Here is a 16,568-nt window from a genome sequence, read left to right as displayed (position 1 = left end):
TCGTCTTGTCAAGACTCAATATCGAATCATCTCAGATGAGTTTACCGATACATCTGAAACATCTTGTTCAAAAACTTAAAAAAATTAATCGTGAGGTATTAAATCTAGATCAAAAAAGTGACTTATGACTTGATCTTGTTCAGCTCCAATACTTAGTTAACTCGGACGATTCATCTCGATCTTGAATGAATTTTAAAACCATGCCCATGAAATTACTAATCAGAGGCTTTTTTTTTTCATTTTCTTTGAAAACTCCACTTCTATCAAGAAGTGAGGTAATAATTTTACTTACAGATTTATTTTTTCAATTACTTTAACAAATAATAATATAAAAAACCCTTTACTTTGTATTATCCAGAGATAAATTCTTTGTCATTGAAAACTAAAAAGCTGCTATTGGCACCCCAACTTTTACTTATCACACCACAATTTCTTCAATTATTTCTCACTCCCAATTGAAGATTAAAACACACTTAATCGGGTAACAAGTGGAGAAAACTGCATACCCAACATTAATTAGTATAAAACACAAATTTTCAAGGGTGCCATCGGAGTCAGCAGTGGTAACTGCAAATTCTACAATCTTATTTATGGTGTCATTTGTGATTCTTTGATCATAAACTCACTCTGTATATATATATATATATATATATATATATATATATATATATAAAACACATCCCATGCAAATGACCAATTCATTTAGCTTTATGAATCCCAAAATACCCCTACCTTGTAAAAATAAAAAAGGTTATAAAATCATTTGCATCATGACAACAAATACATTACAAATATATACATATAGAGGTACAATCAGTATTACAACACAGATGCTACCTCAACTTCGCTGTGTGTTAATCTATTGGCTACATAATTGACATGGTGAGCACAAAAAAAAAAACATAATTTAGATGGTAAAAAAAAAATCAAGTGAACAGAAGGACGACGGGCGGAGTTGATATCAGCCTAATAAAATTACAAGGGTAATTTGTAATTGTTTGTATAAGGCTCGGCTCTCTTTGCAAGGGATCAGAAGTCTGATTTCATAAGCTTTGCTCTAGGTTTGATGTTGATGCTGTCAAAGGATTTCTCTTGTTCTACATGTATGTAGTCCCTTGTTTTAAGAACCTAACATAAATAGGATAACAGGTTAAAGACAAAGCGAGTACCGAAATAGATATTAGACATAGTAGAGAAGTGCTTTAGAACACTAGTATCAGAGAAGTTAAGATTAGGAAGACATACCAATGTCTCGAAAAACATTCTCGATGCTTCTTTTCGAGTTTTTCCAGATAAGAGGTTGTCCATAGGAAGAGCTTTTCTTCCATGTTCAGATTCATTGTCAAACAAAGTCTGGAGATACCTTGCAACAGCTCTGCAAGGAAAAAAACAAAAACAAAAAAATCAGCAAACTATGGAAATTTTAAAGGTATTTCATGGATAGTGGAAGAGAATGAATTTGACAAATTAAAATGTTACTATTTAGAGAGATCCCCATAAGGTGTACTCCTAAGTTCAGAAGACACCAAAGACCCTAGGTGGCAGGGGCCGAGCCAGTATTTTGTCTCGGGGAGGGGGAGGGGCAACAAAGACACCAATCTTCAAAAAATTTGTGGGGGAAATAGCGGCAGATTTTTATGAAATTTTTTGTGGGAGCAAGTGCCCCTAATGTAAATCCAACACTACCAGGTGGGACCAACCTACTGGGTTGTGATCCATGAGCAACAATTGGGTACAGAAAACAACTTTTACCGGCTCTGAGTAATGCCACTTTCTCAATAAAGGAACATTAAAGAGAGGAACCCACCTAGAGCGAGAAGACCATCCACTGTTGTCAAGAATGCGGGCTTCTTCGGCACTTGGCATACCGTTATCGTCCTCTTCGTCAATTGCTTCCTCCTCATCAAAATTCAGAAACTCTGGAAAACCATTCCAAGTAAGCAAGTACTTCTTGGAATAATATTATATTTACAAAATATAGAAATATTCTTATGAAAATAAACTACTAAAGAACACAGCCACACAACCAATATACTCTAAATTCACATATTTAGGGAAGCCCATCACTCCCAAAGAGTCATTTTATTCTTCATCAGTTTTTTCCCCCTCCAGTTGTAACTAAAAAGGTAACTCCATGAGAGAGTTGCTGTCTGATAGACCATTTTGAAGGCCCAGTCACAAGGCGGGTAAGACCAGACTATTTTTTTATAAGATCAGACATTTCCATAATCATAAAAGGGGAAACAGCATACCTGTATCGTTGCCGTCTACTGTGTTTCCGAAGTCCTGCTCCACAAAATAGAAAGTGTATTATAAGAAAAAAGAAAAAAAATTATTTAGCATGTGTGCCTGACAATTTTCTAAACTATAACAAGGACAACCATCTTTATAAAAAGGAAACAATGCTATGGTACGCAACCAAGTCAGACATACATACTGAACAAACAAAATTATGTCTCTGAAATGCATTTAGTTTATGCTTGGTTTTGATTACGTAACATTAAGAAGTTCCATGGCAAGTCTACTAATCTGCATGATTTTCTTTAGATTATACTTCTACAAAGTTATGAACTAATTACAACAGTTGGGACTATAAACAAATACAATAATGTTTTTGCATAACATCAGATAATTGCATCATGGTTTCAGCATGTTATGGGTTAGGGATCTCTCATTTCATAAAGACCAATAGACCTCTCCTGATGTGGCTATGAAGGTATGGGGAGAAATGGGGAAATATATGGAAAAGAGTGCTCACTTGCAAATGTGGTGTAGAGACTAGTGATTGGTATCCGATCTAGTCATATGCATCTAAGTCCTAGGAGTTTGGAAATAAGTTGCTGAACATCTTCATAGAAAATGGCATCTGTTTCAAGGTGGGATCGGGTACTCGATTAAATTTTGAAAGAATTATGGTGTGGGGATCGCTCATTGAGACTAGTCTTTCTTCGTTTTAGCTTTATCAAATTTCACGGGTGCTCCAATTAGCCAATACATGAAGATCAATGTTTATTATTTTTATTTTTTTGGATAATTAAGTATTAGAATCCAAAATAGAGTACAAAGGAATACCAACCTAAGATATAATCATATCAACCAAAGAACAAGAAGAGACTACATGAGAAAAACAACTCTGAAACACAAGCTCCCATCTAAATATAAAATCCGTATAGATCAATCCCCGGAATTCCTTTTGGACATTGCACAACAGGAATAACAATGCTTTTAACACTAAACTTCATGAACCACACTTTTCTTTCCTTCAAAAAAAAAAAAAAAAACTCGGTTTCTCTCTTTCTAGAGGCCCCCAACAACACACAGATGGAATCATTCTTCATGGAATTCTACTTCTAGAAACAAAAGTCAGGCAATACCAACTCTGGAATAGGGAATAAACAGAATCAGTAGTGGTCCATTGAATGCCACAAATGCTGAAGAAGTGTTTCCAAACATCATGACTGAACGATTGAATATTTCAAGTGATTGGTGATCTGGAAGAAATATTATTGATTGAGAAGCAAGTAAAATAATGAGATTATTTGAAAGAATTTCAATTCCTTCATCCAATGGTACATTTTTGGGAGGTCTAGGAACTATGAGATCTGAAAAAAAAAAAAAAAAAAAAGTGTCAGCATTCCCTGCAAAGCTCATTTGGAAAACAACCATCCCCTCAAAAGCGGCCATCTTCGCTTGGAAAGCGAGCAAGACAAGACCCTCATTATCAATCACTGATAAGTAACAACCTTGCTATCCCAAAGAGATGCATCACAGGCAATGGAACCTTATTCCTTGAGGTACTCATTGATCTATTTGGAAGTAGAAATATTCTTGCGTAATTGATTTCAATAAGAAGGAAGAGGACACAAAGGATGTCCTATTGAATGTCAAAGTGATTATGTATTACTGATCTTCGATCATTGAATTTTGCAGAATATGGCTTGAGGATCATGGGTTGGTTTAATCGGTACTTATTGATGATAATGGGTACCAACTCTACTTTCTGATGTCCTTCCCTATCACCTATAAGTACGGTGCATTTTCTGTTTGGGCTCCATCTTTGCTCTAATAATTATCCCATTTTTAACAATTAAAGAGAGACTTTCATCTAAATGTCTGTTACAAGGGTCAGATATAAGTTGTAAACCTTTCCATGAGTGGCAGATACATATAGATATCAAACAGAAATATAGAGCAGTTCTCCATAGAGAGATAAAATATGGGATGGAATATAAATAAATGAATTGTCCTTTATTTGTTATTTTTATTATTATTAACATCATTATTATTATTTCTTGTTTTTTTTGGGGGGAAGGGGAGGCGTGTAACAATGCACGTTAACAGCGTAATAGTATCATGAGAAAGTTCATAAGTGAAATGAGGACTTACACCAGAATCCTTCACAGAAGCTATGTCCAAAGCAGTATTTTCTACATCCATAGTCTTTTCCAGGTTGGCTTCCTGACAGTCAGGATTTTCTCTATCGAAGTGAACATTTTCTGCATTATGTTCTAATGGACATGAATGGTCCCTTAGAGGCTCTTCACAAAAGATAAGCTTAGAGGAGGAATCTCCCTCATCAACCTCCATTTTGTCAGCCACAATGCCATCCCCAATCACAACCCCCACTTCGCTTCTGATTCCTTCTTTGGCATGGTCATCTGTTAGAACAGTCAAGTCAGTTGGCTCATGACTTCCTAGAGACGTGCTTGTGAATGAAGGGTCAACATTTTCCATGGGAATAGTCGCATCCAATGGCAGATCAGCTCCATTCTCAACTGAACAGTTATCCATAATAGGAACAATCATAGGAGAGGACAACCCTTCTTGTGGCACCACATCAACTGAACCACCACTTGCCTTAGAAACACCTTTAACAAGAATCAAACCTTCCTCCTCCCCTTCTGCAATAGTAATAGCATCACCTTCAACATTAATGGTTGTATCTGACTGACGATCCAAATTCTCATCATTTCTCAAAGTCATTTCTGTAACATCAATCATAGAACTAGCTAATACATTATGCTCCTCTCCAATAGGGGCAACAGAATGGTCTGCTATATCTGCAACTCCATTGTCCCGGTTGTCTATTTCCATGGCAGATTCTTCCCCCAATTGGCCATCTATAGGTAATTCAAGGGGAGGATTGCCAGTTATAGATTCTGTTTGCTCTTGGGTTTCACATGATTGGTTCTCAGTCTGTTCAAGGGTTTTAGTAGGTTCATGTGCCTCACCATCATTTCCATCTACAATACGCTCAAAAGTAGCTCCCATACTTGTTTCTATGGTAAGATTTGTGCTTCTTGAAACCTCCAACATTTTTGGTACTTCTGAAAGAGTATTGTTTGCATCAATTTCAGAAACCCTGGTCTCCGTAAGATCATATGTGTGGTTATGCAAACCAATCATATCTTCGGATGTACCTGAGAAAATTAAACAATACTAAATCATATTTCTTGCAAAGTCACAAACTGATTGAAGGCATGCAGGTGGGAATGCAACTAAAAAAACACAAATACAAAAAAAAGAGGGGGGTGGGGGGGAAGAAAAAAGACCTTTCAGCCTTCCAAGAGAAAATGCAATGGTCCAATTTGGGTTGCCAGCGGAATAGCCACATAGGTGGGGGCAATGTGATCCACTTGGGAAAAATCTTATGCTAAAAATAAATATAATTAGATTATCATACCACCCAAATTACCAGATTGTTTTGGAGAGAGGAAAAAATGGTGAACAGTCGAGAGAAAGTTAAAAAAAAATGGGATAGTTGCATTCATCTGATCAAATCAGTTTTTAGAGGTAGGAGATCTAATAGGTGGGTTTCACTTACTTACCTATAAAAAATAAACTAAAAAAGAAAAGAAAAGAGACCAACTAGCCTTACAAAGTAAGGATTTCACCCTTACAAAGAGTTCTTGGGGGCATCCAAAAGCATGATCCGATGCTTCAGGATTGTAGAGGACAAAATCCTATGAACTTTGAAAAAAAAAAATCGAAAAAAGGTTATTTTCACTGTTGAATTTGAATTTTAGATTTAAGAGTTAGGTGGAAGTTCGGTAGCCGTCCATTTTGAAAACCTTGGAACAAACAAAAATAAAATAAAATTAAATTAAATCTGAGTTTTTCCACGAAATCTAGAGGGCTGTAGTGCTGGATTGATAATTTTGTAATCCATTTGAGCAAAATGACACTTAGAAAAGGTGTAAAATCTTACTATGTTAGTAAGGAAAGTGTTTTTCAAAAGAAAAAAGATCCAGTAGGTGGGACCCATCAAACAGTGATTACCACATGTACAGATGTTAGACTTACTCTTTGAAATGTCAGAAAAACCAAAGGCGACAATTTCACCAACTTAATATAGAATCAGGTCCAATATCATGGTTAACTCAAAATACGATCTGATTATGAATGGAAAGGCACAACATTATATACAGAGAAATGTGCACCGTAAACTCACTGGTAAGTAAAGCTTCGCTGAAGATTTCTTCTTCTAACAATTGTTTCTCAATTGTCCAAATTTCAGGACGAGTACAAGGAGCTTTCTTTCGTATGCGACGTATATCTTCAGTACTTATCAACTGTTGGCGTATAGTACTAAGGAGACAGGATTACAAAGAAAGTATTACTAATATTGAAAAAAAAAAAATACTACTCAAAAGCCATCTGAGCAGTTCAATAAAAAAAAAATATGGAAGCTATCATAAATATAATGAATAACTAAATCCCTTGACATCACTCACAGATTCATTAATCCCAACCAATTTTATTGGTTGCCCACCTCTTGGATGGGCACAACCGACAATCATAATGATTCAATATCTTAAGCTTCCTTTAAGCTAACCCAAGTTATTTGAGATATGGTTTTGAGAAAAGAGCAAAGGACAGAGAAATCTTGTGAAGGTAAATTGGTCAGAGGCAACTCTTTGATTCTCTGATTTGTATGACTTTTTCTGTCTTCAATCCAAGGCATGACTCAACAATTGAACAGTCTAAATAAATTAATGATAGGGTGTGGTATACATGACAGAGAAAACAAGTTTTGTATCCTTAATGGACCTAAAACATTTCTTACTCAATAAAAGCATAAATAATTGAAAAAGCATTGGAACTGAAAACCAGAACAAAAAATAGTTGGGGGTGAACACATTAAAGAATGCACTAGTATAAACACGGGAAATGGAAACATACTCGCCGTGCAGGACCATGGCATCATCCAGATGCACCTTCCTCTTAGGCACACTGGCCCGGGGAGCCAACCGACGCCGTTTCAAAGGTGCTGTTTCAGGTGGTGGTGTAGGCCTCACTTTCAAAGCTGAAGATCTACCAACTGAAGCAACAAAATACATAATTAACTCATCAGAACAATAGAGAAATACTAAACAACATGGTTTTCAATCTCGTCCGAGACCAAGATGACTCACCAAAGTCATCTTGATATCGTCCATGAACGAGACGGATAGACAAGGCATCTCACATGTGCAAAATCTCGTGAGACAAACAAGATGACTTGGACGATATTTTGAAAATCTCAGCTGAGTCAGTAGAACTTGACTCTGTCAACTGGGATTTCGTATATTTTAATTAAAATAATTAATTTTTTTTTTTAAATTTAAATATTTATTAACTAAATAAAATGATTTTATGATTAAACAAGAACTAATAATTTTATATAAAAAAAAATTATAATTATTTTCATATATACATATATTAATAAATAATACTAAACCGAGTTCAATAGTTTATGTCGTCAATGACAACTCGATCTCATCCATGAACGAGACGAGATGTTAAACCGAGTTTTGAAACCATGATACATAGTAAATACCATTTTTCAAAGCTGAAAAGAGAGCACAAGATCAACGAGTTCACTTAAAACATTTAGACAGAGAGAGAAAAATGCAAGCTTTTTGAAAGCTAATAACCACTTCAATACCTAGGATAGATGACAATAAATCATTGTCAGCAGGAATAGAATCCAGAGTTCTTTTTGTCTGGACACCACAGAAAGTTTAGTTGAATTCCCATCCGGTAGAATTGGTGTACTTTCCATCAAATGATGTTTTTTTCCGGAAAAAGTTTTCAAGCCATCGCCACTTTGTTCATGCTCTGCAGAAACTTCTTTTTCTGGAGTAGACTCCACTAATAAATCACTCGGTACATCAGAAGCTACCACTGGGGCTGAAAGCAACACTTCAGGTGCTGGCAAATCAGAACTTTCTTGACATTTTAAATTCTCTGACAGAGTATTTTTAGAAATAATAGTATCCAAGCAATCGTCTGACTTGCTAAGATCTCCTTGAACACAACCAGATGGAACAGATACCAATATCTGGTCCGCCTCCAGGGCTGTTACCCTATCATTGCTCGGGTCACACTCTTGACCTGTAAAATAAGAAAATATTAAAGCGAGAAACATACACATGTACTCTACTAATTGCCAGAATTGAATATTTAGGCCCGTTTGGATAGTAGAAAGTAGCTTTGGAATAAAGTAGGAAACTAGTTTCCTTTCGCTTTTTAAAAAGTTCTGATTTTTTACTTTTTAAAAGTAGTTTTCTAAAATAAATCTAATCGAACTTTTTAACTTTCAAAAGTTAAAAAGTTACGTTTTATGTGTATCCAAACGGGCGGGCTCTTAGAGCTTGTCAAACAAAACTTGCACCAAAGAATGGAGAGCCTCCTCCCTACCTAAATTCTCTGATATGCATGATTGGTCTCCTCTGGGTGATAAGTCGGGGGCATTTCCTGCTAAATTCTCATCTCCCAGAGATGATACATCGGGTAAGTTCAGAAGGGAATTGCATGGCCGAAGAACAAGGCTTTGAGAACCATTGTTCTCATTATGGTCAGCAAGATTCTGAATCTCTGTATCCTCTGATTCCAAACAAGTCTTAGCTTCGGCTTTCTCGAACTCATGTGGTTCGGAAGACTCCTTATGTAAAATGCAATCCCTCTCCGATATAGCTTCAGATAAGTGCTTACAGTCGGCGTTTAATTTAGAATTCAGAGAAACACTTTCTTCAGCACCATGAAATGGAGTATCTTTATCCAATGAAATCCCTTGGTGTGCTACACCTTCTGATTGTGTTTGGTCAACAAATGGGGGACTAGATTTTTCATTACTTGTAACTCCATTTTGTGAAGTTTCTACCCTCGCCATGGTTTCCGTCACACCTAGAGTTCTATCTGAGAACTCTGATGCTAGAGAAGTGGGTTTTGTTTGCTCATCAGCTAGAACTGAAGTCGGTGAAGACACCAAGCAGGTAACATCCGATGAAATAGGGGCCATGGCCTCGACACCCAAAAGTGATCCGTTTTCCGCATTGGCCATGAAAGGATCATCAGTTTCAGATCTGTTGTTATTATTGAAAAAAGAAGAATCCCCGGCATTATTTGAATCTCTAAGGCTCTCTTCAGCCACCAATTTTGACGAATCACAATTTTCCTTCACAAGAGTTAAAGCTGAAACCTCTTGAACACGATCGTTGGCAGGGACAACCTCTTCCACCAATCCAGGAGTAGATGGGCCCTGAGGGCACCCAACCAAATCTGTGGATTGATCTGCGGATGAACCTTCAATGTGTCCAAAGAGAAAACCTTTATCATTTATATCTGATGCTTGAATTTGGTTGTGATTAAGAGTAGTGGAGTTATCAGCCATATTGTGATCTTGGGGATTTGAATCAATCTGCTCTTCGTAGCATCAGTTGGCATAACATAGGAACCTATGGCCGTGCCATCCCCACCAGATTTATTTTCATCCTCATCAATATCCATCGTGTCAGTGAAAGGTGTCATGGGGTGAGCAGATGCCTGAGGACCAATACTGGAAACGGGCATGAAAAAAACATAAAAACATAAAGTAAATAAATAAGAGAGCTGCAATTAAAGATTAAAACACACCATTCAAACATTACAAAGGTTTGGCTCAAATTATCATCACAACACTACAAAACATTATAACACGAGTTCGACCAATTTCTGTAGTTATTTATAACTACGATTAGGCTTCATATAAAATCTTAAACCCAAAAAATAGAAATGTAGCAAGAAAAGAAAAATGAGAGAGCTTCTATTGGCATCCCAACTTTTACTTATTCTCAATGATTTAGGCTGTGTTTGGTATTACGTCTGTAACTTTTCAATTACTTATGTAAACACACTTATGTAACTTTTGTAATAGTGCTTCTCAACAACATAAATCCATTTGGTAGTACTAATGATAAAAGTACCTTTTTTTATAAGTACAAAGAATTTATAAATATCAAAAAGGGAGACCAAGGTAGGCTGAGATAGCCCCCAAATAGAAAGCAAAAAAGAAAAAGAAAACAAAAAAAATCGAATGCCAACCAACTAATTACAAAGACTATCCCATCTAAACACAAAGTCCCCAACAAACATCTTGTTTAACTTGCCCACAAACACATAAATCCTAAAATCTCCATAAAAACCGCATGCGCAATGGCCGAAGGAAGAATGGCCCATAGGTGTCTTTTACTAAGAGATAAGCTATTATAAGCCCACCCTTCAACCAACAAGAACAAAGTTTTAGGAAAAACCTAATTCATCTGAAGCAAGGATAGAAAAAAAGCCCAAATATTGCGAGAGAAAGAACAATGGACTAAAGTATGATCTACGGATTCCCCGTCTGTCATACACAGGGAGCAAAAGTTCGGAGTGATCCACCCACGTGCGATAAGGTTATCCAAGGTGAGAATCCTCCATAAGGAGGCAAGCAAAACAAAGAAAGACACCTTGAAAGGAACAAGAGCTAATCAAATGAGAGATTCTAGATAAGAAATATCTAACCTTGGAAGAAAGGCTTTGTAGAAAAACCGAACTGTGAATCTCTTATCCATAGCCTTAACCCATTCCCTCATATCATGATCGTTCTCCTTGAATTGAACTTCGTTTAAGAGATTTAGAAGGGATGTTACCTCAGTTAGCTCCTAATCATTAAAGTTCTTTCTGAAACCCAAATCCTAAGAATTGGTGACTCCGTTACGAATCAAACAATTCGTTATCGAGTAGTTTCTTTTCAAAGAACAAGCATACAAGGATGGGTATTGAGTTGAAACAGTCGAATTAAAGCACCACCTATCCTCCCAAAACCTCACCCTATCCCCTAAACCCACTCTATAATTATTATTTTTTATCGGTATTTTGCTCTATAACTAATGTCACTCTCGAATTACTCAACTACCTTAAGGATCCCTTTCCACACACTACAACCATAAGTGCCATTAGCCTCCCCTCTATTCCAACCAAAACCTCTTTTCCCCATATTTTGCACTAACAACTCTCCTCCACAAACTCCCACTTTCTTTACCAAACCTCCGTAACCATTTACCCAAAGAGCCTTATTAGTTAACCTTAACCTCTAATCCCCAAACCACCATTTTTTTTATGACTGCATATCTATTTTCAGTTCACCAAGTGGTATTTCCCATCACCATTCTTTTCATTCCATAAGAAATTCTTCATGAGTCTTTCGATGTGGACCTCCACGGATTTGGGCATCGTAAAAAGGGACATGTAGTAAATATGGATACTAGATAATGGGCTTTTAATCAACTTCAACTTACTACCCTTGGACAAATATCTAGCTTTCCACATACTCAAAACTTTTTTTCCATTCTATCGACTACACCATCCCAAATACTCGTGCTGCTATACGAAACTACTAAAGGAAGACCCAAATAGGATGGGAGATTATCACTAGAGCACCCTAAAATTACTGCTAACCTTGGAAGATTAAGAACATTCCCCACCACATAAAGCTTATTTTTCTGCAAATTGGCATATAAACCCGAGATTGCCTCAAAACAGCTTAACAAAACACGCAAAAGTCTCACTTGCTCTCTAGAATGATCCAAGAATACCTAAGTATCATCAACAAATTGAAGATGTGAAATTAGGAGGCCTTCATTATTCACTCTGAACCCTGAAAGCTTCCCAATCTCCACAACTCTTTTGAAGAGTCACCCCAAAGCCTCTACCACTATAAGAAAAAGGAACGGTGATGGAGGATCTCTCAGTTTCAAAACCCTCGAACCCCTAAAGAAACCTGATAGACCACCATTGATTAGGATGGAAAAGGATGCCGAAGTAATACATTTCATAATCCAACTCTTACCAAAACCCATCCTACCATCATATACTCTAACAATTCCCAACTCACTTGATCATAAGTTTTTTGCAAGTCAATTATGCCGACTAACCCTCCTTATCCTTAATCCTCAAGTCAAAACATTCATTAACAATCAACACCCCATCTAGACTTTGACTCCACCTAACAAAAACGCCTTGTTTAAGATTAATAAGGCTCTTCAAAACCTCTTTCAATCTCGAGGCTAGCATCTTAGAAATGATTTATACACAGAACTAATCAAACTAATGGCCTAAATTCCCCCAAATCATCCGCCCCCACTCTTTTGGGGATCAAAGCCACAAAAGTGTTATTCAAGCCATAGTCCAAACAATTATTCTCTTGCAACTCCTTAACCGCCTCCATAATATCCTTAGATACAATGTCCCAACAATGTTTGAAAAAAGCCATGGTAAACCTGTCAAGCCCAAGGGACTTGTCCCCACTCATGGAGAGAATAATTGATCTCACCTCTTCTTCCGCAATAGGTCTTTCCAACCAATCTTTTTGCTCTGGGGTATTGAACTAAAGATTTGTAGTATTTGATACATTCCAACATCAATTTACATAGTAACATAGAGAGTTGTGGAGATAGAGAGAGAGAGTTTAAGTCTTACTATGGGTCCTTGAGTTCAAATGGATTAGCACATTGGCAATCCAACACCACAACCCTATATATATATAAAAAACAATTTTTTGGGAGGCTTTATCCAAAGCTTTGGAAATGGATGGCTACTAAACTTCCACGGAGCTCCCAAATTTAAATTTAAAATTCAACAGTGAAAAATAACAAATTTTTTAATTTTTTTTTTCAAAGTTCATAAAATTTGCCTCCTCTACAAGTCTATAGCATCAGATCATGTTTGGATGCCAGAAGGTGAGTTCAACAACCCTTAGTATGATTTCAAATCCTACTAAGTTGGTAAGGTTAGTCGGACTCATCTTAATAACAGATGACATGACTCTTATAAATTGTATTTTTTTCACTTCATGGGTTTCGAACCCACGTTTTAAACAGTGATGCAGTGGGAAATTTACTTCCCGCATAGGTAAAAACGTAGATGTCACTCTAATATGACTTCTATTTTAAGTGTTTAATTTTAATAATCTACTTATTTAAACTACTTTTTTAATGTTTTAACAAAACATGTTTTTATAACTTTTTTTACATTTTCAACTTAAAAGTCGTAGAAGTGCTTTCAAGAAGATTTACCAAACATAGCCTAACATCTTTTCTTTATTTTTAATCGGGGTGTAATAAGTAACAGTTGGAGTGCCAATAGCAGCCCTCTAATAATAATAATAATAATAGTTTATGAGAAGAAGGCATTCACAATGTCTAGTTAATGTGCTAATTTCATAGAACCACCAATGGAATAACCACAATAGACTAAAGCTGACTAAAAAAACTGGTCTAATACTTCGATTGTTATCTGTGAAGGTCTGTGGAGTTTGAAAATTCAATATTTTCTGCTAAACGTCAAGAACCAAGGTTTAAAATCTGCGTCTCATCCACTATCTCAATAAGAGAATAGGATAAGATTTATTGAACGAGACGAAATATGTCATTAGGAAAAAGTGATACATCTCAACTTGGTTTAAAGTTTCATACCAAGTCAGAATGTCTCAGACGAGATTGGAATGGAAGATTAATCCCAAAATAATGAATGTTCTAGGATTGCTTTGGAATGTCTCGGATTGTCACAGTTGATTGAGCTAGATTGTGGAGATTAGCTTGAGGGCTGCATGGTCACTAGGTAACAAAGGGCTAGTTCCATGACATCCTACAAGAGACAAACTGGAAGAAATTTTTTTTGTCATGGGCATAATTCTAGAACTTTTGCATATTAGAGAAACAGGAAGGAGCGATCTTTCGGCCATTGGATCTATGGGCTGCTAATGACCTGGGAACAAAACGTTGTTAATGTGTCTAATGTCATAATTTAGAGTTTTTAGTCTCCTTGTTAAGTGTGAAAAGGGAAGAGTTTTCTTAGGTGTTGCCAGGTTTGTATGGTCCTTCAATATTAAAGGAAATAGTCAAAGTCTATAATGAACTGAATGGCATCCTCGGGAACTGAGATCTACCATGGTGCCTAAGAAGTGATGTTAATGTATCAAGGTTTTCTTTTGAAAGAAGGTGTGCTAGAGTTTCTAAGAATATGAAAGAGCTTGGTGAAATTGCAAAATAATGAGTTTTTGTTTTGTTTTTTTTTTTCGTGTGGGTGGGGGGGAGGGGTTGACTTGGTACTCCTGCAAGACCAAACTAAAATAAAAAAGCACACAGGCATAGTTTCAAAACTTAGGGATATCATAGAAATAGGATGGTGGGATATCTCAGTTATTGGATCTACGGTTGACATTGTGGTAATGTGGGATAAAAAAGTAATAAACGTGAATAATATTTTAACTGGGCATTTTTCATCTCTTTGTCAATTGCGATGGAGAAGATTTTCTGGGATATTGTCAGGGCATAAGGTCCTTCATGAGTAAAGGTAAGAGTCGAATGCTAGAATGAACTGAATGGCATGGTTGGGTACTGAGATCTGCATTGGTGACTAAGAAAGGGTTTTAACGAAGAAAAAAAAAGTGCTAGATTTTCTAAAAGCATGAAAGAGGTTGGTGAAATTGTGAATTAAACCTCACTAGATCTTCTTGTGGGGTGAACATTCACTTAGAAAAATAGTCACATCCCCAATTATTTATTTTTATTTTTTGCAAAAATGGATAGATTCCTAGTCTCTAGCTTGTGGAAGGAGCCTTTCCATACCATTGTTCAAGTGACAATCCCCATACTAGTATTCGACCCAAACCCTATTGATTTAGAAATTAGAATGACGAGAGGATGAACCTCTGCCCTTCCAATTTGAGATGTTGTACTGTCCAAATTTCATAGAGTTGAATGGATGCTAGTGTTGTTCTTTCTCATTTAATGGGTGACCCAAATTCCAACTCAGATGAGATTTTAAGGCTTTTGAAGGAACAAAGATTTGTGATAAAAGGAATTGTTTTACCAAAATATATTAAAGGAGTTTGAAATAAGATCCTTCCCAGAGAATTTAAAAATAGTAATTACACTGTGGCATATGGTCAGCAACGGGTCTGAAATACATGAAACCAGGATAATGTTCAAGTTTATCTCTCATTTAGCATCCAAGCAAATTGAAAAAAAAAATCAAGTATACAAAAAATTTAAGATAATTGAAAAGAACTTCAGACATTCCTTGCAAAGGACCAGAGAGCTTACTCATTTGAATCCAACAGAACCATCGTGTGTCCAGGTGTAGTAACCTTATCTAAAAACAAGTCCTGTCAAGAAAAGAAGCCATTGTTAGTGGATTTCCATAAAGAAAACTAATCACGACAAACGTTCCATTTTATAAATTAATTAGAAGTGGGCCTCTGAAAGCAAGGTAATAAATTTCCATAAGAGCCCAAAATATTTTCCATTCCTCAAGTACCAACTTCGGTAAGCGCCAACATTTCTTTACTAGAAAATTTCCACTGTAGCACTATTCATTGGTGAAACTTTCAATGAAGGGTCAGGTTCAAAAGTCAATCACGTAGCCAAAAACATAGCCAGCATGTTTTGTCCTATATAGGCTACAAGTTTCAGAATGGGCTGATTTTTTTTTTTTTAGGACGAACTCTACGGTGAGGAGATCATCCTCACAAAAAATCACCCCATTCTAAAACTTCTAACCCCAGTTTACAAGTTGAAGAATCGTGGACCATCAAATTTTACCGTTAATTTGTAAATCACTTTCAGAATGAACTGGTTTTTTGGATGAGGGTGGAAATCCATTTTCCGTGGACAAACCAATTGAACGCATGAAAATGTGATTTTCCATGGAAAATGGATTTCCCACCCATTTTCCATGCTCAATCAAACATGCCCTAGAAAGTTCACACTTTCTCTAGATTTTCCATAATAAAAATATCATGGGAACAAGATATCTGACAATGAAGTCAAGGACCTGAAATCCAGGAGAACAAAAGTCACTACCATCATTACAGACCATGGGAATATAATTACCTCATCAAGGTCTAACGCAATTTGAGAAGTATCCCCATCTCCAAACCGCTCTGGAGAAAACCAATAAACACAGCAGCAAATGCATTTAAATCTAGTAATAATGTAAACTATGAACACTAATCTATGATGAAAAATATCATATTGCCATGCTCCTGACACTAAATACTTACCATCCAAACCAAACTGTGATGTAGAATAAACCACACCATCCATGGTATCTTGAAGAGTAATCTGCTCCCTTGTACTGACGTGGTGATCAACATAGTTACTGCATGATATATGGTCAGTTAGATGATCATAACTATAAACCAATAGGAACTCTGCTCACTCTGACAGAAATTCAGCTCCTGATAATTAAACTAAAGAGAAACATTGGAGTCATAGATAGTAATT

General features: G+C 36.3%; 1 protein-coding gene across 1 annotated transcript in view; it reads right to left on the bottom strand.

Annotated features, from left to right (window-relative positions):
- Positions 1-771: 771 nt before the first annotated feature.
- SYN4 (sister chromatid cohesion 1 protein 4) overlaps positions 772-16,568 on the bottom strand; it is a 32,357-nt gene continuing 16,560 nt past the window's right edge. The window contains 14 exon segments of the mRNA XM_086428081.1: positions 772-1,128; positions 1,246-1,375; positions 1,808-1,919; positions 2,253-2,286; positions 4,387-5,420; positions 6,452-6,588; positions 7,183-7,321; positions 7,928-7,996; positions 7,999-8,376; positions 8,683-9,622; positions 9,625-9,820; positions 15,387-15,448; positions 16,176-16,225; positions 16,346-16,443. Of these exon segments, the coding sequence (XP_086284207.1) occupies positions 1,030-1,128; positions 1,246-1,375; positions 1,808-1,919; positions 2,253-2,286; positions 4,387-5,420; positions 6,452-6,588; positions 7,183-7,321; positions 7,928-7,996; positions 7,999-8,376; positions 8,683-9,622; positions 9,625-9,820; positions 15,387-15,448; positions 16,176-16,225; positions 16,346-16,443 (3,478 nt within the window). The 3' untranslated portion in view covers positions 772-1,029.

Source organism: Akebia trifoliata, chromosome 16, assembly GCF_017979445.1.
Source record: "Akebia trifoliata isolate Shusen 1 chromosome 16, ASM1797944v1, whole genome shotgun sequence".
In the NCBI taxonomy this organism is placed as follows: Eukaryota; Viridiplantae; Streptophyta; class Magnoliopsida; order Ranunculales; family Lardizabalaceae; genus Akebia; species Akebia trifoliata.
The sequence above is the reverse complement of the archived record's forward strand: the minus strand, read 5'-3'. Positions and strand labels throughout refer to the sequence as shown.